The 27458-nt window shown below is 42.8% G+C and overlaps 1 protein-coding gene across 1 annotated transcript; it reads right to left on the bottom strand.

Annotated features, from left to right (window-relative positions):
- Positions 1–3919: 3919 nt before the first annotated feature.
- Positions 3920–25996, bottom strand: LOC135518995 (LETM1 domain-containing protein LETM2, mitochondrial-like; the record flags this gene model as incomplete). The annotated part of the gene is made up of 10 exons (XM_064944390.1): positions 3920–7817; positions 8408–8476; positions 8635–8727; positions 9844–9963; positions 10209–10532; positions 10752–10895; positions 12805–12948; positions 15117–15615; positions 15949–16023; positions 25977–25996. Coding segments are annotated over 10 exons (1542 nt in total), but the record flags the coding sequence as incomplete, so codon positions are not given.
- Between the last annotated feature and the right edge of the window lie 1462 nt (positions 25997–27458).

Raw genomic sequence — 27458 nt, 5'->3', positions numbered from 1 at the left:
TGCTACTTGGGGAGCTGCAATTGCTTCCTGCCAAAGATTGTTCCCTGACTGACTCACCTCACTTTAGGGTTTAGATATACTGTACAGCATACCAGTCAATCGAGACAATATTGTCATTGCAGATTTGATTCTAATGAAGTAGAGTTCAGTGCTAGACGTATCTCCTCTAAAACTGTATTCAATCAACAAATCCAGACTGGGTGATCGAAAGGAAACTGCAAGATCTTTTTCCTGTTAAGTCCCATGTTCCAACAATAAAAAACAGTATGATAAAATGTATAATAAACTATTTTATTGAACATCTCTTTACTTTTTATTGACTCTATTTCAATACATGAATCTATTCAGGTCCTATCTGGTTCTGGTTCTGATCTCGTGAGAAGAATGTAAGCTCGCGAAATCAGGATGGTTCGTACGAGGCTATAGCGAAACAGGATGGAAAGTGGAAATGTGATAGGCTAAGCAATATCTGCACTTCACTGTAGGCTAAGTGCCAATCAGTTTATGCTATCATGCCAACTCCTTGTCAATCATTGTCATGCCAAGGTCCCCCTATCAAAAGCCATAGTGTGCCATCCATGGTGAGTAACACTCATCCAGTGATTGCCATATGGTGTAATGTGGTCAATTCTACAAACCTGTGTGGTTAGAAACATTATTTATGATTATTTATCTGGTGGGTGGTAGGAACATTCCATTTTCTCTTGGGTCAGTTGAGTAGCTTAAGCCAGGTATTCCCAAACTGGGGTACGGACACAATGCCGACAGGGGTACGCCAAATACAAATGTGATTCACTTTTTTTATTATTATAATAATAAAAATGTAAATAAATGGTTTGGAAACTCTTTTTTTTCTCTTCACATTTTCAAACAGTCAATTTATATATTTCAACGAAGCTATACATTTGGGCGAGTTTCTTTTCCTCGCCTGAGTAGCCTCGTTTCACTGCCAAACATTAAATTAAACCATCTAGTGTTCAGCTAAATAACACCACAATGTCAAATACAGGTTGCCTAGTCAAATAATTAACATCCAATCACATTAACCATTACTCTCTTGTGGGAATTCCACTAACGATCTGTATGTAGCCAAATGTAACTGCTGCTCATGTTGTTATCTGTACTGATGGCGCAAAAGCTTTGACAGGGAGACATAGTGGAGTGGTAACGCGCATGCAAGCAGTTGCTCCCAACGCCACTTGGATACACAAAGTATTGACACGTTTTTTGAATTGAGAGACGAGTTTAAAGTTTTTTTACTGACCATCATTTTCACTTGTCTGACCGCTTGCATGATAATGAGTTTCTCACACTACTTGGTTTAAGGATTGTTATACAAATTAATGTACAGCCAAATCTGTAAAAAGGTGCTTTGTTGGCGCTGCTCTCTGTGGAATGTCTCCTCTGCCTGTTCCCCACTGACTACTGGAAGAGATTTACACTGTCCCAATTCCCCTGCCTTGTTCCTTCCTTTGGCTCCTTTGGAACATTATAGAGAGACGAGTTTAAAGTTTCTTTACGGACCATCATTTTCACTTGTCTGACCACTTGCATGATGATGAGTTTCTCACACAACTGGCCTATCTGGGTGATGTTTCTTCTCGCCTGAATGATCTGAATCTAGGATTACAGGGACTCTCCGCAACTATATTGAATGTGTGGGACAAATTGAGGCTATGATTAAGAAGTTGGAGCTCTTCTCTGCCTGCATTAACAAGTACAACACACAGGTCTTTCCATCATTGTATGATTTATTGTGTGCAAATGAACTCAAGCTTACGGACAATGTCAAATGTGATATAGCAAAGCACCTGAGTGAGTTGGGTGCGCAATTATGCAGGTACATTTCCGAAACAGATAAAACAAACAACTGGATTCGTTATCCCTTTCATGCATTGATTCCAGTCCACTATCAATATCTGAAGAAGAGAGCCTCATCGAAATTGTAACAAGCGGTTCTGTGAAAATTGAATTTAATCAGAAGCCACTGCCAGATTTCTGGATTGGGCTGCGCTCAGAGTATCCTGCCTTGGTAAAACGCTGCTGTTAAGACACTGATGCCCTTTGCAACCATGTACAGTGCCTTGCGAAAGTATTCGGCCCCCTTGAACTTTGCAACCTTTTGCCACATTTCAGGCTTCAAACATAAAGATATAAAACTGTATATTTTTGTGAAGAATCAACAACAAGTGGGACACAATCATGAAGTGGAATGACATTTATTGGATATTTCAAACTTTTTTAACAAATCAAAAACTGAAAAATTGAGCGTGCAAAATTATTCAGCCCCCTTAATTAAGTTAATACTTTGTAGCGCCACCTTTTGCTGCGATTACAGCTGTAAGTCGCTTGGGGTATGTCTCTATCAGTTTTGCACATCGAGAGACTGAAATTTTTTCCCATTCCTCCTTGCAAAACAGAGCAAAATTATTGATTATTATTATATTATTATTTGTGCCCTAGTCATATAAGAGCTATTTTTCACTTCCCACCAGTATAAGAGCTCTTTGCACTTCCCACGAGTCCGGTTGTGACAAAAACTCACACTCATTCTTATGTTTAATATATGTATCGTATAATGTGTGTGTGTGTGGCAGGCTTACAATGATGGTAAAACAAAAAAAAATTGAGAGTGCGCTGACTGACCCCGGTGCTAGAGGGGGTAAGCAGCTGGAGTGTAACTAAGCCTCAATACCTCTCTATGCTGGTCTCATTTAGAAATGCAAAACCCCCACGTTGCTCTCGTAATAGAGGTAATGGCGCTCTCTGCTGCCTCTAGTCAGAAATGCATTGTTTTATACCATCATCCAGTCCCAATTAACTTCCTACCTGTCTCCCTTGGCCCTAAACATTTTTAATGTTTGCACATGGAAATAATATGGTGGAAGATCCTCCACTACACTACTTTTACCTACCCAGACAGATCTGCAAGCGTGAAAGGGTTAGGACCTAGGGGACGGGATTGGGAGCAAATTGGGACTGTACCACATTTAAAGTGTTGGTCCCATGTTTTATGCGCTGAAATAAAAGATCCCAGAAATGTTCTATATGCACAAAAAGCTTATTCCTCTCAACTGTACTCTTTGAAAATGTTTCCACAGGTGTTGCACTGTATCACGGATTGATATTATTCATGACATTATAGACATTACAAGACAGTGAGGCTGTGTGGAGTTTGTCCTTTCTGAATGACTGTCTGCAACCTTTGTCATAATGGAACGCCTGTCCTCTTCAAACTGGCTTTTATCTTCATAGTTTACTAACTTATTTCATTCGGCACAACTCGTATGTGTTGCTACTATTAGCTAGCACTGCACTAACTCTGAACATTATGGCTATGCTATGACCATGCATGAGTGCATTAGTGACTGATTGAAGTAGATCAGGGATGGCCATCCCTCCTGAACAGCTACTGGGTATACAGGCTTTTGATCCAGCCCATCTCTAGCATACCTGATTTAGGTAGTCAAGGTTTTGATGATTAGCCGATGAGTAGAATCAGATGTATGTAAGAACAAAAGCTTGCATAACCAGTAGTTGTTTGGGAGAAGGGTTGGTTGGCCATCGCTAAAGTAGAGGTTACCCCGAACCACAGTTCTAGGAAGAGCATACCCTCCCCTAACAATAACCATTTGGGGGACGAAAACATATCTGACCGTGTATCAGTCATTATGGACAACCTGTCTCCTCCTTTGGGGGCTTTCCTTGAGCCAGACATTCTTCCTCTCATTTTAACCCTCCAGTCCACTAAGCTCATTAATGGAGGTCAGAAGACACTTTCAACATCATACATCATTGCTGTCAGACATGTACAGTATTTAACTAACATGAAAAACAATACATCATTTTACTGTCAAATGACTGCTTGGGAGATAAAGTTCACAATTTATAGCATTAAATTCATAAAAACCCTTTACACTTGAGTCCTGTATTTTTATTTCTGGCAACAAACATTTGCTACTACGGTCTACAGATATCTGGCACAGCCACAGACCAGCTAGGAGGTTTACATACATAAAGCTTCAACATCTATCATGTGTGAGAGGGTTGAGTTCTTCCATGGATTTGGGTGGAAACTACATCCAGACAATTCATACACCAATCCTATAATTTTAAATCCGTGTGTGGAAAAGGGGAAAATTGAAACCTAGCTCAAGAAACCAAAATAATAATATGCTATAGTTCTATCCTAGTACCATTCTTTATCAGTAATGGACAAGGCAATATATACTGAACAAAATGATAAACGCAACATGCGACAATTTCAACAATTTTACTGAGTTACAGTTCATATAAGGAAATCAGTCAATTGAAATAAATTGATTAGGCCCTAATCTATAGATTTCACATGACTATGCCCTCCCAGGCCCACCCACAAAAGGGCTTTATTACAGACAGCAATACTCCTCAGTTCTCATCAGCTATCCGGTTGTCTGGTTTCAGATGATCCTGCAGATGAATAAGCCGGTTGTGGAGGTCTTGGGCTGGCATGGTTACACATGGTCTGCGGTTGTGAAGCCGGTTGGACGTACTGCCTAATTCTCTAAAATGATAGAGGCAGCTTATAGGAGAGAAATTGACATTAAATTTTCTGGCAACAACTCTGGTGGAGATTCCTGCAGTCAGCATACCCATTGCACACTCCCTCAAAACTTGAGTCATCTGTTAACAAAACTGCACATTTTAAAGTGGCCTTTTGTCCCCAGCATAAGGCGCACCTGTGTAATGACCATGCTGTTTAATCAGTTTCTTGATAATCCATCCACCTGACAGGTTTGGCATATCTTGGCAAAGGAGAAATGCTCACTAACAGGGATGTAAACAAAATTGTACATCACATTTTATAAGCTTTTTGAGCGTATGGAACATTTCTGGGATATTTTATTTCAGTTCATGAAACCAACACTTTACATGTTGTGTTTATATTTTTGTTCAGTATAGTTCATGTTACTCAACTCCACACCAAACTCTAAGCCCACACAGACCACTTGTTGATCTGAAAGGTATGCCATTAGCAATATGGTTCTGCTTTCCACTATACTGCTTGTACCAACAAGGGTTTAGGGGTAGGAGCTAGTATTTGGTATTAGGCATGTGAGTGAAAGGGCAATTACACAGGAGTTTAAATGAATCGAAGTATGTGTCCCAATTCTCTCCCTCAATTTCCTAATCTCCTTGCCTCCATGATCACTGATCCAAAATAAACACAAAGGTAACAGTATAAGCAATAATATGAATTCCTTTCACCAATCTATCGACATGAAGGGAGCCAAAGGAAGGAACAAGGCAGGGGAATTGGGACAGTGTAAATCTCTTCCAGTAGTCAGTGGGGAACAGGCAGAGGAGACATTCCACAGAGAGCAGCGCCAACAAAGCACCTTTTTACAGATTTGGCTGTACATTAATTTGCATAACAATCCTTAAACAAAGTAGAAAAATAATGGAAAGGAGAATCCCCGGTCTCATAGTCCTCTCTTCCCGCCCTTGAATTAATCACAGATCTGAGAGGATTGGATTGATCAAAGCAGAAGGGTGGACATCTTGGTTTCGCTTATACACTCACCTACAGATCAGTGATTGGGAGAGGAAGATGCACTATGAAGTCAATTCTATTCCATTCAGAAAGGGCGAACGGTTGGCCACTGACTAATCAGTGAAGTAATGCAATTTAGTTGGAGGGGTTCATAAAGTTAACCCCCTAACTCAGGGTTTCCCCAAACTCGGTCCAAATAATCAAAGCTTGATGAGTTGATTATTTGAATCAGCTGTGTAGCGGTTAGGGCAAAAACCCAAAACATGCACCCAGCGGTGGCCCAAGGACCAAGTTTTGGAAACCCTGCCCTAACTTGATGCTGAAAGGCTAAGGCAACAAACGCACAAACTCTCATACACGCACACTGAAATATGAAACATACACAGTACACATACTATATGTTTATGTGGTAAACCTTCCAAGAACCTTCCCGATCACATAATTGTGTTAACATACGTAAGCAGGATAGGTACTAGGCAGTTCATCATCAAATAGCGGCCATCTTTCAAGTTCTTTGAGAACCACATTTCAAAATAAAATTTAACACTTTCTTGTGTAATACTTTAAGAGTTCACAAAACCTGCATTTTCATGCTGTTTCGCTCAAATAACTCAACTAGAGACGTGTGTAAAGAGTTTAACAGTGGGTATGGATAATTTCCAATAGCTGTCAGTCAAGTATTTGCTTTTAAATTTGTAAATCAAGGGTAGAAGAGCATTAACACAACATATACACTGTATAGTCCATTTGTCCCCAGACCGGCAGTTGTGTTGACTATCAGGATTTAGGTGCTCCTACAGTGTGTATCAGGAGTGAACTCTCTCGCTAGCTTACAATTAAGGGCACTCGTTTGATTCCCCGAGCTTACTAGGGCACATCGACAGAGGCACTTTACTCTAATTGCTCCTGTAAGTCGCTCTGGATAAGAGTGTCTGCTAAATGACATTGGACCACTCAGTCATAGTGTCACGCTTCACAATAAATTGCACAGATACCACGTGTGTTACATTTTCTGTTGTAATTAAAATGCAACTACCATTGTAACTAGCTAGACAATGTACCCAATTTCCTTTACACATCAATCATTGCTTATATACCTTATTTGCAAAGACCATTTTGAGCTAAACAAATTACATTCTGGTTACCAGAATAATTAGAGAGTAACTTCATGGTATGAAGGCAAGTTAATGTAAAGAGTTGTCCCGTCTTAGACTCAAATATTCAACAGACAAAATAATAGGAGGGTAAAAGTTCATAGAACTCTTTAGTTGGGAGAGCTTGAGGGCGTGGCATAACCAACGTACAGAGCAGGTGTACCTTTTCTGCCAGACACGGAGAACCATTTACAGGGTATTTACAAATATACATGAGGGGGGTGGGGGGGGTTGGTGGTCTACGTTAGTCTGATCCAGATCTGGAGATGAGCGGGCCAACTAAGAGAAAACACACCTTGAAGAATGGTTCAAAGCCAAGAAGGTGACCCCTAACACACCGCAGCCACCCCCTGCTTTCGCCTTTGCGGTGTTTCTAGTCAAGAGGATTCAGCTTCAGCACCTAATGAATCTGAGACCAGGCTAGGTCTCAATGCAACCGGAAGTGAAACAGACTAAAGTTACACCAAAACCAACCAGAACACTGGGCCTAACGGTACATCTTGAGAGGATGCGTCTACTCTTCAAGGACATAATATTTGTTACATCACTGGGTAACTGTGATCCCTAAAACAAAACGAAAGATAATCCCAGTTGAGGGACTTTTCAGAGTTTACGTAACAGTGTCCTGCTGAGATGGAGTGTGAAACACAAATGGATGGAGTCTATAACATGTAAACCAAATAGATGCAGGCGAAAAGAACCAGAGACTAATCAGACAAAGCAGAGGTGGGTGTCCCATTTTAAACCCCTGCCAGCAGCCCTCACTCCAGGTGTAGCCAGAGGTCTGATCCTGAGCAAAGTGGCATTTTAGCCAAGCGTTGTCTGGTCTAATGACATTATCATGTGATGATCTTATGACCTTTTCATCACACAGCGAGCCCCCATTGGCTAGACAGTGAGGACGGGGGATACAGACTCACGCCCCCTGGTCTTTGGGATAAGGAGAAGGTGTTAAGGGGGGCAGAGGGGTGATTGGGTTGACTGATCCCTCTTGGTGTAGATAAGCTTGATTGGTAGCCCCCCTCAACCCTGAGGACACAGGGTTGTGGGGTCCGGTCAAGCCCTTTCAGTCCTCCTCACACTCCGTTGACACTTATCTTGCTCTTCTGGGACGCCTTTGCTTCTTCGGCCTGGAGGAGAGGTCAGAGGGCAAAGGTTAATTTACAAACAAATTATGAAAAAGAAACAGATGGCACTCGTTGAATAATGGTGAATTTCAGACATGGACATTAACAATAATGGACTAAAAACCTGTTATGGACGCACTGTAATTTAACTACTCATAAATCCTACATGGTTAATGAATGTGGCAAGTAGGTGGATTGATGGTTAAATAGCTACAATATCATGTGGACATGTTTGTTTATCTTTTAGCCCACAATGGTGCTAATCTTCCAAGAGTCCATGGTTGGTTGGTTGGGCAGTTTGTTGTGTGAGCGATTAGGATGTGGTGAGAGAAAGGGAGACAGTATTGGGGTTAATGTAATTACCACTAACACTAACCTTTAACCATCTCTAACCATAAATCAAAACCAAAAAGCTAATTTCATTTTTCACAAGTTATGAAGATGTTTAAGTGAAGTTGTGAACAGTCATTTGCTTGCCAGCAGCCTGGCCATCTATTTACTATGGCTACTCTGTCATTTCTAGCACGGTCATCTAGTCACTACAGTGATGCTCCCTGTGGGTATCACATGACTGAGGGTCGAAGGTGGCTGACCTGAACAATCTGGGCAGGGGTGGGAGGTTTGTCTGAGACGATGGCAGCTTGGTCTCTAACCTCTTCCACCTGGAGGAACAGAAACACACAACAGAAATTAGGACTTTCTTTACCAACACCACAGGTCATCCTGGAGAAGATACTGGACCGGTCGATCTTTGACCACAACCCGTTTATCTACTCTACTGAGCATTCTGTGACCGGGTTGTGTGTGTCTGCATACTAACCAGCCTGTCTTTGATGACCAGAGCTGGGTCCACTAGTAAGTCTGAGGAGGAGGCTGTTGTTCCCTGTGGGGTCTCAGCTAGAGGAGTGGCCTTCTGAAACATACAACACAATGTTACATTATCAACATACATACTTAGACAGTTCTCTTATGACCTCTCGGTTTAACAAAACACACACAATGACCTCCCTGAAAACAAAAACATACAAATGGAATGATCAGGCCAGTTATGTAAGCAGTGGTGATGCCTTCCACAGAGTGTCCGGAGACTGGTGTAAAATCCACAGAGAGAGTCGGCAGCAGGAACATACTTCAGATGGCTGATCTGCATTTCTATATCACTACGCTCAAGAGTTGGAGAATAAACCAGGTCTCCATGGTCTGATGGTCAAGCCGTAGTTCGGAGGGAAACCTGTGCTTCTGTGAGAATCACTGGAGGCAGAAGCGCTTGACCACAAACCTAGAATCAGATCACTCTTCTCAAATACGAACTGATCTGGTTGGGGGGGGGTCTTACCTCTAGTATGGTTACAGGGGGTAAGAAAATGTAGTCTATTTCATAAGAACAGAACGCTCTGCGTTGTCCTTACGTTAGCTCCTGAACTGGCTATGCCATATGGCTGTTGGCTACACTAGTTCATTTGGCAGACAAGATTGGTTTAGAATTCCTTGGCATTATATTATAGTATGAAGAATACAATTGAACATAGCTGAATGAAAGATAACCAGGCTACCCTGCCGCCCCTGAATATACTAAATAAGATATGTATGAAATTTGTTTTGATATAGAATGGACCATTATCATGCACCTGTCTCGATAAATATCTATGCACTTAAATTGTGAATGGATAACATATTTCCCGTGGTTCATGTTCATGCCAGCCTGGTAAGCTATACTCCTGTTGTAAAGAGAAGAAATGTGCTTAATATTAGGAACGTTGAGAAATAGTAGGGTTAGCCTATAGAAAGCTGATGGCCTCTTAAAAATAGTACCCGATCAAAACTGTAGTTTTCTCACGCAATTGCATAGCCTAAAGAAATGTAGCGCAACATGAGCTCGTGATTGATTCGATTTTTGATTACATTTGCAATGATGTCAGAGTGATTTAGAGGGACAGAGTACTGAGTACCAGGCAATTAGCAAGTTTGGTAGGCTACTAATGCAGCATCAGTGCTTGAAGCGCTAGGTACAGGGGGTATGATGTCTTACCTCTAGTTTGGGTACAGGGGGTATGACGGGTATAATGGGTTTGACGTCAGTCAAGTACATAGCTCTGGAGAGCAGCAGCAGAGAGGGAGGGACGTTCTCCTTCAAGTGCAGGTCCAACCACTGGAACAGACAGAGGTTACAGGTCAGAGGCCACTGAAGAAGATTATCCTTTTTCATCCTTAATGGCACAACAGGGTGCCATTTTGGACGCATCCCTTATAATAAAAAATAAATATATTGAATCCTTTAGTGCTCGACATAACGCATCTTTAACAAGGTGGGCTATACGTTTTGATTTTGAATATATTCTAAGGCAGCATGAAGCAACTAATGATGATGACTTATTCACAAGTTGAGTGTCTGACCTGTTGCATCTGCTGGTGTAGCTGGTCAGTGGTCAGACCCAGTGACCTCATTCCTCTGCTACGACACGCTGCCTGCAGCTCTGACACACTCAGAGCAGGCACACCCTCAGTGGCGATCACCTCGTCGTCTGCTTTGATGGTTCTCAGCTGCATCATCAGCTGGAAGCGGAGCAGGTTATTGGTTCCTATGGGCTGGAGCTCCAGCAGCTTACACAGGGCCACCAGCTGAGGGCGCTCTAGATGCTCCAGCGTTAATTCGTCTTCAAACAGCTTGGAGAACTTAACGATGTCCTTAGTGGTGGGCTGCTCCCCTGTGTGACGCACCTGGAGATGGCACAGGGTGGACAGGGGTTAGTTAGAGCAGTCTGGGAACTTTGGAGACAGACTTGGGAGGGACATATGGGCAAGTGAACGTTATCACACATTGGCCATTATCACGTCTGTATGACCAGGACTAGACAAACAACGGGATGAAAACTTGAAACACTCATGACATTATGAATCAGGGGAGTGGATGCAGGCTTTGCCCTCTGGCTAAATTACCTTCTGTACGTAGGTGGAGAAGCGCTGCGTCTCGTCCTCTGTCAGAGCCTTGGTCTTGTTCCTCTTGGCCATTTCTGCTATGGTCTCCTGGAGGAATTTAGCCAGCTCCAGCTTAGCAGCCAGACCCTTCTTCTGCTTCTCTTCCTTAAAGAGAGAAAAGGGGCAGAAAGAGAGGGGGAGAAGTCATTTCTCAAATGGTCCTCATGCATAAACTAGTATTCGCTACTTGTGATTGGTTTTAGAAAAAGAGGAGGTAAAAAAAAGAGCCTCTTGGCATTCTATGAAGTTGCTAGGTAATGTTAAAGAGGGTCTATTTGAAAACAAACTTTCAAAGTGCTCCAGTTGGCTAATGGTGGTCACTACCCTTGCTTCCTGTAGGTATCCCAATGGCCATGATGTGAGCGGCCAGGTCAGGCACCTCTTGTTGTACAGGAGCACGAGGACATGAAAGACATTCAGAGTGACCTACAACTAGCCAGGGCCCGGTTTCCCAAAAGCATCTCAAGGTGAAGTTCATCATTACAACCTTCATAGGAGCATTGTTAAATCTCAGAGCGGTTTCCCAAAACCATTAACGTTGCACTTGAAAAAGATGGCAATCTAACGCCCGCCTTTTGTAGAACAGCTTATGGCCCTCCCGCGTCACCTTACACACAGAAGATCTCCGCTAAACATAGAATCACAGCTTATCTTCTCTGACCAGATAACTTCAGAACAAAGTTGACTACAAATAAAGTTGCCAATGTCTTTGCAATTGATACAAACAGTGACGTATAAAAATATGCTTCAAATCATTTTGAAATACACTTCATGTTCATTTGAGTTCTATTATACTACTTGGAGTAATTTGTCTCAACATATTTCACGATGTGCGATTTAGGGCATTTTTATTGGGTAAGCATTAGAATAAGCCACCTCATGAAATAGCCCCTATACTCAATGGGGTGATATGTGAGAGTTGTGTCTGTTTTGATCACCTTACATTATGTGTAATAAATGGTGTATGTTCACGTTCACAGAGCTCTCTTGTGAATGAGACCACGGTCTCAACGGTGACCCACTCTGGTCACCAAAAAAAAAATACATACAAATACATTTGTAGCCGTAGTTGCTAATCTCTCTCTAGGAGCTGATCTGTCGTCAGTATTGTGAAATAATTCAAATTTTAAAAGGTAAATTTTGCATTGAGAAAGCTGGTCCGAAAGCAGCACTGCCTTTTCCCCCCGATCATATCAGTATCGGCACTTTCTCCAACGACGCACTGGGTGACTGTTCTCTCTGCGTGGTTTTGGGGAAACGCGTGTTACATAGTTAGCCGTTGTAGGAAAGATGCATCGTTCACAAAAAATGAATTTAAAAAAAACGTAAGCCTGAATTTCAACACTATTGGGAAACCAGGCTCAGGCCTATTGGGTCTAATCCCACACAAAGACCTGGGGTGTCCCAATAATCTATTTCTTCCTGGGGTGTGCACCTGTTCACTACTCCCCACAAATGTAAAATAAACATTGGATTAGTGGGGGCATGGGCTAGAGAGTTTCTTTGAGTAGTAATTTCCTGTCAAATCTATGAAGGGAGGTGAACAAGTGCACACTTCAGGAGAAAATAGATTGGGACACACTTCTGCTCATTCTAATGGCCTACAGGTCTAACGGAAATATATCCCTTGCTTGGGTGCATCTCAAGTGTGCTTTTGTCTCCTTTCCTTTATCTGCATAAGTCCCTGGTTTGAATCCAGGCTGTATCATATCCAGCCATGATTGGGAGTCCCATAGGGTGTTGCTCAATTGGCCCAGCGTCGTCCGGGTTTGACCGGGGTAGGCAGTCATTGTAAATAAGAATATATTCTTAACTGACTTTCCTAGTTATAGTTGAGAGATATATATATATATATCTCAAAAATGGAAGAACAGACAAACAGACACCTAGCATATACTGACTAGATCAGTGCAGATGAAGAAGAGGAGACAAGGAAGCAAGTTTAGACCATTGAGACACAGTCAGTCATCAACAAGTCAAGGACATTAACATTGCAACAGTGTGAAGAACGTGCCTTCTTTGTCTCGGTCTCGAAAGTGGAGGGCAGCATCTCAGGGAAGAGCTTGAGGAAGACAGGAAGCAGGAACTCCATGAAGGGAACGATGATGAAGACCATGAAGGGCAACAGGCGGAACAGGTCAGCACATGTCCTCATCAGCTGGAGAGAAAACAAGGGTTAGCAAAGCAAACAGTAACAGGTCACACAACAGAGGAGAGGGAATAAAAATATGGCAGATTACTTATGTAGGTTACAGTTTTTTGTTATTATAGAAAGCTGCAGTAATACAATGTGAGTTTTGCCCTGTGATTGCACCAACACCTATAGAAAAAGAATGCCAACACCCAAGTCGATCCCAAACATTTTGAAATGTGACTGACAAAAAAAATGTTCTCCTTGAACAAACAAAACCAATGGCTGTGGCCGCATCTTAGGTGAAACTCCCATCTGATTATTGTTCATTTTATATACTCTAGTCCATCTGATTCACGGGACCTTGTTCCTTTTATGAGCAAGGTCCAAAGACTGGCACAATACCTCAGCTAACCCTTCATGAACAGTAGATTAATACATTACACTATACCTCAGCTAACCCTTACAGGCGATAGCCTGTAACAAGGCTCAAGACTCAAGGAATTTAGCTCACTGTTATGAGCAAGGGTGAAAGACGCAAACAGAAGTCTGTATGTCTGACCGTTTAGTTAATTTTATGAGCTGAATGGGGGTGAAGGACGTTAAGTGAAGCCACATTTGATGACGGTTCTGTTCATTCTATGAACAGAACAGAGTGAAGGATATAAGTGAAACTCCATCTGAAACACTGTCCTCGTTATTTCACATAAGCAGGATAGTGAAACTGTACGTATGATAATGGATAAAGTTTGTCGGATCAGGATAGTGAAGAAAGTGTCAGCCTATTTGCAACGCACCTTCGTTAGTACATTTCCATGTGTTGCACTTGCATTCAGTAGTCTATGAAATCCCATAAAGGCATAAACGCATGAAAGTGTGTATTCTTATTTAAAATGTATGTAGTTCTGTCCTTGTAATGTACTCAACTAGGTTATGTATTAGGTCATGTTTTATGTGGATCACAGGGAGAGTAGCAATTTGATGAATAGAAAGAGACATCAGTTACAAACCAACTAAAGGTGTAATGAAATTTGGCAAAGATCATAAGGCATACAACACTTAAGGCTGAATAGCTGCACCCACTGCTCTGCCTGCGTGTCTCGTCTGGGCCACTTATCAAAGCACAAAACTATTTGGGATAATGTTATATATTGCCGGTTTAAGTAAATTCACTCATTTTCATGTAGCTGACCTGCGGTAATGTTAAATAATGTTGTCGCTGCCTATACTTTTCTTAATTATTGTGAGAGGCTCACGTTTTACAGATACGGCACACCCCCACTATTTATTTTGCTGGGACGCCAAACCCGGATCGGCTTACTTTCACTCCTGGTCTTAAGCCACAACACAAGAAGGAATCCCCCTTGACCCACCATGAGCAACAACACTATGTTAGGATTCTGTCTCTCCGTCTCTAGCAGACTACTAGCACTGCCAGTCCCTTTCTAAAATAGCACCGGTGCTGAGTAAAGCTCTACCATGGCATTCAAACAGCAAGGGTCACACGGCGGTGTTTGGATTTGTGCATGTGTTATTGCACCCATCTTGTATCAGAGGCAATAGGCTAGATGTATCCTTTCAATCAGCCTTACTAATAAACATGGAGCCTGAAGTCAACTGAGGGTGGGTGGGTGTGTTTGTTTGGCGTACTGTATCTACATGCCTGCGACCCGACATGTACTGTGTTTCATTCATCAATCCGTCTTATTTGCCTATGTTTCACCAGACAGTCTATTAGAGACCGTTCGGTACACCATCCACATGAATGTCCTTTTTCAGATAGCAGATTAACCACAACACTGGCACTGTGGCAGGCAGCGTTCTGAAATGTTTATAATCTAAGGGCCAGATTGGGTGACTCAGACCTAAGAGTTTTGCTCTTAGACTGAGGGTTAAACTACAATACCTCCAGACACTTGGTTCTACTCCTTAGGGTGTGTTCAATAGGCACCACGAGAGAAAACATGAACGCAAAAATGAGCAACAGTGATATTGGTTCAATAAGTTCAAAAGGAAGGACCTTGTTCTTTTCAAAACATCCTGAGATTTGGAGGTGATCAGATGATCATTAGTTCCTGGTACTCCTTACTACACATCAAAGAGTATTCCTATAAATCCTGCCCTCTACCCTGTTATTTACTCCTTAAGGAACAGGTTAAACACAGAGCGAACTCAGCCTACACTTCCTGACTTACCCGTCTCCTCTCCCTGCGTGAGAGCAGTTGTCCGTGCAGCAGTCTCCACACCATCCTCCCTGCAATCTTGGTATCAATCCCCAGCAGCCTGAAGCCATTGTAGTAGTGTTTCAGCTCATCCACTATCCTCTGGCCAATAGATTTCCTTACTACCTGGACCGTAGGGGCAGCTGCAGCCACAATAGTGGCAGCAGCAGGGACTGGAGGTTGGGGTGCAGGGGGGCCATTCTTAGGGGTGCCTGGGTGGTCATCCTGGGCTGGGGTGGCAGGGGCCTTGGTGTCCTGCAGCCAGACACGGGAACTGTGCAGAGATCTGGCCAGCAGGGTGGTGCTGTGCCTCTTGAAACCGTGGAGCCGAACACAGTGAGGGTAGCCAGACCTGGAATGGCTGAGGGAGGGTAAGAACGACAGGCGGCTGGGGGGGTCCAGGTTGTGGTGGACGTAGGCTGTGGAGGGGAGAGGGCAGCAGCTGTGCCTCTTAGACAGCAGGTAAGATCCCCTAGAGACAGAACACATAGATACATCAGTATGGTCAGTGGCTGCCTGGTCATATTTGACATATCCTTTCTTTCACTACAGCAGTCAGCCAGGCACACTGCTGTTCTAATGTAAACTAGACCGATGGTTTGTGGGGTGCCACCTATGGCATTTACAGACCAGACCAGCTTGTTTACATAACCAACTCTTCCAAATTACTTCCTGGAGAGGTAAATGACTGATTTAACTAGCAGGGATCTTGTGGACACCTACAGTGGTGTTTGTCCCCACTGTGTGGTTGAGCTATGTGCAGGCCTAAATAGTTTCTAATAGAGCCGGTGACCTGGTCTCCTACCTTGATCTTGTTACTGCCAGAAGCACCTGTGCACTGAACACTGCCATTGCTGTTACACTGGCAGATCGAGGTCTCCTGTATGGTGAACAATAAGACCAGTGAAATACATTACATGAAGATATTTCCAACTGTCGTTTAATGGATTCAGTATACATCTTATCAATGTTAACGATGCGGATTACATTAGCTAGCTAATTAGCTAACATCTGCAGTCTTGAGAGATTGAAACTTTGGTTTGACAATAGAACATCTAAAATATCTGATGACTTAGCAAACCTAGGAACATACAGAGAATGCATGTTCCTAGAGAAAACAACTGAAAACGGAAGCTGATTGACGAACTTTGCTAGCTTACCTCGAACGTCAAATTGTTCTCGAGAGAGCTATGTTATGGCTGCCGACAGGGCGTCGTAAAGATTGTCTAAAAGAGCAAAATAGTAACGTTCCAATCCATTCACAGTTGTGTGCCGATTGAAGATGTGCGACGAAAATCAGGACTGGTGAGATAATAAACCCATTTCTGACTTTATTATTACTAATATTCCTTTGAGAAACGTCGCGTACCCTTTTGACCAACTTCACCTATTTGGTACAGTGACCTAACGCTGCTCCCGGGTCGTCACTAGTTAAATTAACACAGCCATAATTATGGCTAACTCCCGCCCATTTCTACAATTTATTTTATTAAGACCTGATTTTAAACCTAACCTTAAATTAAGACCAGTTTTGACTTTGTAGCTATGTTATCTAGTGGAAACCCTGTTACTTCACTGAAAAGGTTATTGCGAGTCACACCGGGCGCGTTCGAGTGGATCACTTTTGTGAAGTCGGTGACTTCTTTGGTATTATTGCGGGCAACCACCCAAAAATATAAGTGCATGCCGCCACCTACTGTATTGGCTGTGTATCAGCATGCTATTCTGTAGTATGAATTCATTACACTTTGTGAAAAAAATTGCCCTACTAACTAACCCTGCACACATTAAAACCTCACAACTATGGCCCTATCTGATCCTACTCCAGGCCAGCAGCCAGGGAGGACGGGACCCTATTGTCCAAAACATTTTGTAACCAAACGGCGGGCGTCAGAGTCACTGGGAATCTTCAACTTCAGTTGATCATCCTCCACACTTAACGGCACTCCAGTTATCACTCCTTTCAACGGCGCCCTGCTCCAGAGAAGAAATCAAGTCACAGTTCTTGTCCCCAGTTGCATGGTACGGAGTGTATGCTCCCTCTGGACGGCAGAAATACACAAAAAATCTAAACAATTCCACTTCGAGTCACTTTCACTGACCCAACATATCACAACCTGCTCTCCACCAAACCTGACACCACATACGGATCTGCCAGAAGGCAAGGATCCATTCTCTCCAAAAACCTCATTCCCACTGGGCCAGAATCATCTTTGTCATCATCAGGATGAGGCTCATACTCTGCTGTCTTCACCGCACCTGCCACCGCAGTCAATTCATCCTCACTCTCGTCAGGTTCAATTTTCTTCTGTAGCTCTACCACAAGTTCTGTGTGATCCACCACTCCATATTCACTCAAAACACGTTCCACTTTTCTCCAGTCCGCCATCTTACCCCCACCTCATGGCCACACCGGCAGCCATCTCCAAAGTCAGTGACAGATGCCTTTAAAAGTTTGTTGCATTATAAGGATACAAATGTTCATACTAGAGCCTACATGTCTACTGCAGGAACTTTACAGAAATCATGTGATCAAAGGTCATGAACTTGACTGTAAGTTTCTGCAGTTGTTCATCACCAACTTCCACCTGCAGCCTTGCCTGCATTGTGGGAGGCTCTATTGTCAACCAATCATTACGGTGTTTTTGTTTGACCCATGCAAAGGTTTACCAAAGACATGACTAAAACAGGAACCAACTTCACGTATACAGTGGATAGCCTATATACAAATGAATGTGATATTTGAAGCTCTCTCTCAGTAATTGATTTTACAATGACCACATTATACACTGCTCAAATAAAGGGAACACTAAAATAACACATCCTAGATCTGAATGAATGAAATATTCTTATGAAATACTTTTTTCTTTACATAGTTGAATGTGCTGACAACAAAATCACACAAAATGTATCAATGGAAATCAAATTTATCAACACATGGAGGTATGGATTTGGAGTCAAACACAAAATTAAAGTGGAAAACCACACTACAGGCTGATCCAACTTTGATGTAATGTCCTTAAAACAAGTCAAAATGAGGCTCAGTAGTGTGTGTGGCTTCCACATGCCTGTATGACCTCCCTACAATGCCTGGGCATGCTCCTGATGAGGTGGCGGATGGTCTCCTGAGGGATCTCCTCCCAGACCTGGACTAAAGCATCCGCCAACTCCTGGACAGTCTGTGGTGCAACGTGGCATTGGTGGATGGAGCGAGACATGATGTCCCAGATGTGCTCAATTGGATTCAGGTCTGGGGAACCGGCAGGCCAGTCCATAGCATCAATGGCTTCCTCTTGCAGGAACTGCTGACACACTCTAACCACATGAGGTCTAGCATTGTCTTGCATTAGGAGGAACCCAGGGCCAACCGCACCAGCATATGGTCTCACAAGGGGTCTGAGGATCTCATCTCGGTACCTAATGGCAGTCAGGCTACCTCTGGCGAGCACATGGAGGGCTGTGCGGCCCCCCAAAGAAATGCCACCCCACACCATGACTGACCCACCGCCAAACCGGTCATGCTGGAGGATGTTGTAGGCAGCAGAACGTTCTCCAGGGCATCTCCAGACTCTGTCACGTCTGTCACATGTGCCCAGTGTGAACCTGCTTTCATCTGTGAAGAACACAGGGCGCCAGTGGCGAATTTTCCACTCTTGGTGTTCTCTGGCAAATGCCAAACGTTCTGCACGGTGTTGGGCTGTAAATCACAACCCCCACCTGTGGATGTCAGGCCCTCATACCACCCTCATGGAGTTTGTTTCTGACCGTTTGAGCAGACACATGCACATTTGTGGCCTGCTGGAGGTCATTTTGCAGGGCTCTGGCAGTGCTCCTCCTGTCCCTCCTTGCACAAAGGCGGAGGTAGCGGTCCTGCTGCTGGGTTGTTGCCCTCCTACGGCTTCCTCCACGTCTCCTGATGTACTGGCCTGTCTCCTGGTAGCGCCTCCATGCTCTGGACACTACGCTGACAGACACAGCAAACCTTCTTGCCACAGCTCACATTGATGTTCCATCCTGGATGAGCTGCACTACCTGAGCCACTTGTGTGGGTTGTAGACTCTGTCTCATGCTACCACTAGAGTGAAAGCACCGCCAGCATTCAAAAGTGACCAAAACATCAGCCAGGAAGCATAGGAACTGAGAAGTGGTCTGTGGTCCCCACCTGCAGAACCACTCCTTTATTGGGGGTGTCTTGCTAATTGCCTATAATTTCCACCTGTTGTCTAGTCCATTTGCACAACAGTATATGAAATTTATTGTCAATCAGTGTTGCTTCCTAAGTGGACAGTTTGATTTGACAGAAGTGTGATTGACTTGGAGTTACATTGTGTTGTTTAAGTGTTCCCTTTATTTTTTTGAGCAGTGTATTTCAGTTTGTGAGTGTGTGATATGGGGGGGTTGGAGCCATGTTTATTTCAGCATTATAAAGAAAAACTTGTATAAACAATGGTAACACTGCCATGTTGATCTGAGCCTTGCTGTTGGAAAACCACATTAGTGTCCGACTTTCGAATATGGTGTAATTGCATTCTGCAATTCGGGGCATTTCCTGATGTTCCCTGATATCAGGAAATGCCCACTGATACCTGCCATTGGTCAGTTCCAGTGTTATGAGACTGATAGTTTGTTGATGATGGTTTGTTTACATAACAGGATAGGATATCTAACGTGGCAGGTTAGGATAATTAACATGTCAGGTTAGGTGAATTAGTGTGGCAGGTTAGGAAAGATTAGGAAAAGGGTTAGGCTTAGCTACAATGCTGCAGTTGTCAACAAATGTTGCCCTCGATGCCAAAGAAACGGCCACCAACCAATGGCGAGCATCAATAGGAATAACTTGATATCAAGAAACGCCTGATATCAGAAAACACCCATAATTGCAATCTGCAATTACACCCTTCTCCATTTTTCAGCTGTCAGAGATGCACCTCCCCCGACGTCACTCGACTTTTGTCTACAGTAGGTTGTTTTTGACCTTACCACTGAAACACGCCCACAGACATGATTGTTGTTGACATACTAGATCAGATGAGGATGGGCTTGATTGACAGGGCTGAGCACCAATAGATGAAGTGAAACATTTTCTAGCGGGATTGAATCCGCTTAAAGGAAATAACCACTCACTTGATTAACCTAATGTAGCAGGCATAAAATTGTCAATAAAATGCTATCAACTTACCTGGAAAATGAAATTGCACCATCAATAAATAACAATAAACTTATCACAAACAATACATTGGCCCTCTCACAGTGGCAACTAGACTGAGTATACCAAACATTAGGAACACCTTCCTAATAATGGGTTGCACCCCCTTTGGCCCTCAGAACAGCCTCAATTGGTCAGGGCATGGACTCTACATGGTGTCGAAAGCGTTCTACAGGGATGCTGGCACATGTTGACTCCAAATCTCCCCATAGTTGTGTCAAGTTGGCTGGATGTCCTTTGGGTGGTGGACCATTCTTGATACACAAGAGAAACTGTAGAGCATGAAAAACTCAGCAGCGTTGCAGTTCTTGACACAAACCAGTGCTTTTGGTACCTACTACCATACCACATTCAAAGGCACTTACATTTTTTGTCTTGCCCATCTAACCTCTGAATTGCACACATACACAATACATGTCTCAAGTCTTTTGATCTGCCTGTTGTGGTGTGGGAGCTGGGCTTTGGAAAAGTGGGTGTGGTTATATCCTGCCTGGTTGGCCCTGTCTGGTGTTATCGTCGGACGGGACCACAGTGTCCCCTGATCCCCCCAGTCTCAGACTCCAGTATCTATGCTGCAATAGTCTATGTGCCGGGGGGCTAGGGTCCGTCTGTTATATTTGGTGAAATCCCCCTGTCTTATCTGGTGTCCTGTGTGAATTTAAGTATGCTCCCTCTAATTATCTCTCTCTCCCTCTCTCCTAGGACCATGCCTCAGGACTACCTGGCTTGATGACTCCTGGCAGTATCCCGGTCCACCTGGTCGTGCTGCTGTTCCAGTTTCAACTGTTCTGCCTGCGGCTATAGAACCCTGACCTGTTTACCGGATGTGCTACCTTGTCCCGGACATGCTGTTTTCGTCTCTCTCTCCCTACCACACCTGCTGTCTCGACTTCTGAATGCTCAGATATGAAAAGTCAACTGACATTTACTCCTGAGGCACTGACCTGTTGCTCTACAACCGCTGTGATTACTATTTGACCCTGCTGGTCATCTATGAACATTTGAACATCTTGAAGAACAATCTGGCCTTAATGGCCATGTACTCTTATAATCTCCACCAGGCACAGCCAGAAGAGGACTGGCCACCTCTCAGAACCTGGCTCCTCTCTAGATTTCTTCCTAGGTTCCTGCCTTTCTAGGGAGTTTTTCCTAGCCACCATGCTTCTACATCTGCATTGCTTGCTGTTTGGAGTTTTAGGCTGGGTTTCTGTAAATGTAAAATTTCTGCTGATGTAAAAAGGGCTTTATAAATACATTTGATTGATTGTGTGCCAAATCATCGCCTGAGCAGTTGGGCATCAGATTGCTATACCATATGGGTTGCGTTCCCCTGCTCAGACGTTGCATGCATCAGCCAATGGTTGATACTGTAGTTCCAAAGACCGAAGTGAACAACTATTTTTATGAAATGCGACAGTACGGCTATATTACATTTTGTGAAAGCAAAATAGCAAAAAACTTGTTTACTGAAGAATATTCTGAAATACAGTCAAACTCTTGACGTGGTGTAAAGTATTCATTTTGGGATGTTTGTGTGGGTTTTTATTGTATGAAGGTGAGTGAATGTGCTTTAAAAAGTGGTAATATGTATTGATTGTGTTCAATATACTAGGCCCATAGATGGTTTAAAAGGATAGTTCACCCAAATTACTAAATAACACGTTGGTTTCTGTACCCTGTAAGCAGTCTATGGACAAGGTATGACAGCAATCAATTGGTTTCCACATGCTAACGTTTTAGCATTTGTGGCACAAATCCCATTCAAGTCATGGGATGGATGCTAGCATTTATCAAAATTGATTGTGAAGCTCAGCAAAGTCACGTATAGATGTTTTGAATAAGATGTGGGAAAAATGCTCATATCCGTCCCATGGTTTAAAAGGGATTTGTGCCACAAATGCTAAATCATGGAAACAGTGCCAGGGAAACAAAACCAAAGTATGGATTGTTGTCATGACTTGTCCATAGATTGCTTACAGGGTAATTAAACCAATCTAATTTTCTGATTTGAGTGAACTATCACTTTAAAAAATGGATGGCCACACTAATATGGAAGGAAGGGTCTCAAAGGCTCCATCTAGTGTAGAAGACTTGAAGAAGTCCCAAATTATACTTCATATAAACGCAGATGGTTGTTATAAAAGCAACTGTCTAGGAGCTGTAAAAAGTTCAATTACACTGAACAAAAATATGTACGCAACATGTAAAAAGTGTTTATCCCATGACCTGAATTAAAATATCCCAGAAATGTTCCATAAGCACAAAAAGCTTATTTCTCTCAAATGTTGTGCACAAATCTGTATACATCCACTTAGTGAGCATTTGTCTTTTGCCAAGATATGCCACTCCTGTCAAGTGGATGGATTATCAATAATTTGATTAAACAGCATGGTAATTACACAGGTGCACCTTGTGCTGTGCTGGGGACAATTAAAAGGCCACTGTAAAATGTGCAGTTGTCACACAACACAATGCCACAGATGTCTCAAGTTGAGGGAGCACGCAATTGGCATGCTGACTTGTAGAATGTCCACCAGAGCTGTTGCCAAAGAATTTAATGTTTATTTCTCTAACATAAACCTCCAACATCTGTTTGTTTTAGAGAATTTAGCAGTACGTCCAACCGGCCTCAATCGCAGACCACGTCTATTGCGTCATGTGGGCGAGCGGTTTGCTGATGTCAACGTTGTGAACAGTGCCAGCCCCATGGTGGTGGTGGGGTTATGGTATGGGCAGGCATAAGCTACGGACAACGAACACAATTGCATTTTATCAATGGTAATTTGAATGCAAAAAAATACAGAGACGAGATCCTGAAGCACTTTGTGAGACCCATTTAAGCAGTGGTGGGCCGTCAGGGCCAGCAAGGCCTTCTCTGCTGGCCTAAACATCATCAGAATATATATTTTTTTTAAAATATATTTTCCCACAAATATGTATTAAATTATTCCCCAGAGTAAGAGTTACACTCTTCATTTCATAGCGTTCCTCTTGGTTGCACTGCTTCCAGCCCCAGGTTGAGATTTGGAGGGCTGGTCTTTATGTTAGATATTTTATCCAATCATATTCAGCCATCATGTGTTGCCAGGGGTCTAAAATCTGCCCTCAGGCCTTCAGAATCAACAGTGTGGGCGCTTGTAGCTTAAAGTGAATGGAAATTAAAATTTAGTGTCAACCAATCAGCTTTAGAGTTGGCTATTGTACGCCTGCTGGCTGGCTCCAGTGTTACACAGGAGCCAGCTAGCAGGCGTAGTGCCTGCACGTCTTTTGATTGGATTACCAATATTGAGAGGCAGGTCCTATATGGGCAGGTCTCAGAACTAGGAAACTGAAATTGATCAACAAATTAATTTGCGTACTACTAAACTGTTTTTTCAACCCACAATGGCGGAAGGAGAAGATATCGATTTGGTCGAGGATATAATTATAACGCCATTCTCAAGACAAACTTTTCAAGAAAAGTTAGACATTGTCAGGAGAGGTAGACGCCGACGCTACAAAGACAGGCTCCGAGAAGCACTGCAAACTGTACTGCTGGGAATGCCTATTATTTGCAAGTGATCGATTTGGTGTTTGGAGCCACACTGGCTTTGCAAACCTGAGTTGTCTAACCAAGGCAGCAACGAGACACCAAAGTACGGCTGGGCACTTACAAACAATGGTGCTTTTGAAAACTTTTGGGGACACCCGAGTGGGTCTACAGCTCAACGAACAAGCGCGCAGGGCAACAAAGCTGCACAATGAAAAGGTATTGTACTCTTCCCCTGCAATTCTCTGAATAAAAATGTCCATTTCAATGTGACGCAACACCTGGTTATACTGCGTTTCTGTCTAAATGTATAGTGTCTAGAGCCATGGCATCATAATGATGGTAATAAGAGGTGGATTAATTCGGGTGGGACTGTGTAGGACTTCACTGAAGGCCCAGGCCCCAGAACCACTGCACGCTACTGCATTTAATGTATCTGTGACCAATAGATGCACATCTGTACTCTCAGTGATGTGAAATCCATAGATTAGTGTCAAATTTATTTATTTAAATTGACTGATATCCTCATGAACTGTAACTCAGTAAAATTAATGAATGCATGGCATGTTGCGTTTATATTTGTGTTCAGTATATAATAAACATTTTACCATTTTCTTTGGTCGTGACATTACAATAACGTCATAGAAACTAAACTACAGATGCATTACGCACATTGTAGTGTTTCTCTTCTTGTCCGCAACATGGCACTCTAGGCTAAGCAATTAATGGCTATAGTTAGAACTTTCGATATGTATACAAATGGAAATATCTCAAACAAATATCGCGTCCTCGCTCCTCGTCTCCTTCTCAAGACCCATTGGATGAGAAAGCCAGAAGTCCCTCGAAATGTATCCAATGGGGAAAGGAGAGGACGCGAGGCGTATGTAATCAGAGATTTCAGAGAAAGGAGATAGTAATCCTAATGGCAATTACCGGAAGACCATCATAACGCCTCACCAGCAGAATGTCGACCAATCGTGTTCACGTTCTATGATGCGTCACGCAGTTGCTAAACTAATTGTAAACGCAATCCATCCTTAACTTGGCTATTTTCCTCGAAAGTACGCAATGTCACGATTCCAAATATATACGATATTACAGACAAGTTAATTATCTCATATCTCGGAAAATATTTTCAATGTTGTACTTCTTGTTGACGAAATTCATGCTAATAGATGTTTTTTGGAGCTGGCGCTCAACTGACTCCTCGAAGGAGAGTTCTAATTGTCACAGAATCGCCCAGAATGCAACGCGCGGCCCATTGACGACGGGTTGGTAACGCACACAAGGGGCCTTAATACGATTCCAACGGAGTTTCCCATCTCCTCACAAGTATATCTTCCCTACGGCTGCGGATTTATCAAACCGGAAAAAAATAGAAGTTGTGAAATGACATCGAAAATTCACGGAGTTATGATTTAAACACGGTATTTTAGTCGTATTTCTGTACTACTTTAAACTGAGCATACAGTACATCGTTGACATGGCAGGAAAGCGGCGGGAACTACCGTCTTGGATGGCAAGGAAGGATGAGGACAGAGTGAAAGATAAGGAGACACTGAAGAGGATAACTTCAGGCAAGAGAACGAGGAAACGAGTTGAAAGGTGGGCAGTGTAGTTTCATCAAAGTACAAATTAACCTGATATTCTTGAGATATGAAATAATACCTATACTATAGGTGGGCAGTGCCCTTACGAAAAATATTGCAGTCAGAATCAGTTGCGGTCAACTGATACATGATACTCGAATTTCCCCTATGTCCATCATGAGGTTGCTACAACCTAGCCTATGAATTAAAGTTTACAACCTAGGGTGCACACAGGTGTGACACCTCTTCACTTGTGGACTTCAATGCACAACACATCAGCTGTATGTGACCAGGCGAAAAAACCTTTCCAAGCCAAACCCCTATAACACAGCCTACATCGTTGTCACCATATTAGCTGGAGTATATTGGCTAAAGTAACGCCATAGTCAGCCTAGCGAATGGAAGTAAGGCGTTAGTAAACCCGCTACAATCATAGAGTAACGGCAGAGTCAGTAAGCAGTTACAACGGTGGGCCCTGGTGGCAATAATTTATAATACCAAAAGCTTACCTTGATTTGGAAGAGTTCCAGTGTTGTGTTGGAAAGCAGGTTGTTTAGGTAGGCTAAACTAGCTTGCTGCATTTGCTAGCTAAGTAAGTGAAACTGAAAGTGGAAAAAATGACAATCACCCTCTATAGTTTTCTCTTGCTTCTCCTTCATTTTGGAATAAATGTATTTGTTAACTGTTGTCTTTCTCTCTTTGAGTCAACTACTCACCACATTTTATACACTGCAGTGTTAGCTAGCTGTAGTTTATGCTTTCAGTACTAGATTAAATATCTGATCCATTGATTGGGTGGACAACATGTCAGTTCATGCTTCAAGAGCTCTGATAGGCTGGAGGACGTCCTCCAGAAATTGTCATAATTACTGTGTAAATCAGGGGTTCTTTAAACTTTTTCAGCCTGGGACCCAAATGAGAAATTCACACTTAGGAAAATATGCAACTATAAATAAATATTGGTACATTTCATTGCCCTTATTCCTAAAACAAATGCAATATAGACAAAAACAAATAACATTGAAATTAAATATCCATAAAAATATCTATTCAGGTTATTTTTCACCATTAAAAACACTCTTACATCTGTCTCAGTTGGAACTTTTCTAGGTTGCTGTTAAAATACAATAAATCCTTTTAATTCTGAACTGGAATAAACTTATTGATCACATCACACAGTACACAGTACATCACATGTACAACAGAACACACAGACAGGCAGTTTTTGATTTGTAACAGTCTCGAACCAGGGACCCTCTGCACACACCGACAACAGTCATCCTCGAAGCATTGTTACCCATCGCTCCACAAAAGCCGCGCCCTTGCTGAGCAAGGAGAACTACTACTTTAAGGTCTCAGAGAGAGTGATGTCACCGATTTGAAATGCTATTAGCACACACCCCGCTAACGAGCTAGCCATTTCACACTGGTTACACTCACCCTCCTTTTTGACCTCCTTTTCTACAGCAACCAGTGATCTGGGTCACAGCACCAATGTAACAGTATAGCTTCCGTCCCTTGCCCCGAACCCTCTGCACACATCAACAGTCACCTTCGAAGCATTGTTACCTATCGCTCCACAAAAGCCACGACCCTTGTAGAGCAAGGGAACAACTACTTCAAGGTCTCAGAGAGAGTGATGTCACCAATTGAAACGCTATTAGCGCACACCCCGCTAACTAGCTAGCCATTTCACACCGGTTACACAACCCTAAGTAACAGTACAGATGAAAAATAATCAGGCCTACTGTACATCTTACTGTATAAATTATTGTTGAAAGAAAGTCTAGGTTGGAACTGTTGCTGTTAAAATACAATATATTTTTTTTATTCTAAACTGGAATAAACTGATTGATCACATCACACAGATGTAGACCAGAAAACACACACACACAGTCCTAATGAGAGGTGTGTAGCTGGTTGAAGTTTTCAACAAGCATGTATATTCTGGGCTCCGTTTTGAAGTACAGTAGGCCTGATCATTTTATTTT

Source organism: Oncorhynchus masou, chromosome 1, assembly GCF_036934945.1.
Source record: "Oncorhynchus masou masou isolate Uvic2021 chromosome 1, UVic_Omas_1.1, whole genome shotgun sequence".
NCBI classification, from domain to species: Eukaryota; Metazoa; Chordata; class Actinopteri; order Salmoniformes; family Salmonidae; genus Oncorhynchus; species Oncorhynchus masou.
This window is presented reverse-complemented; position numbering and strand designations above follow the sequence as displayed.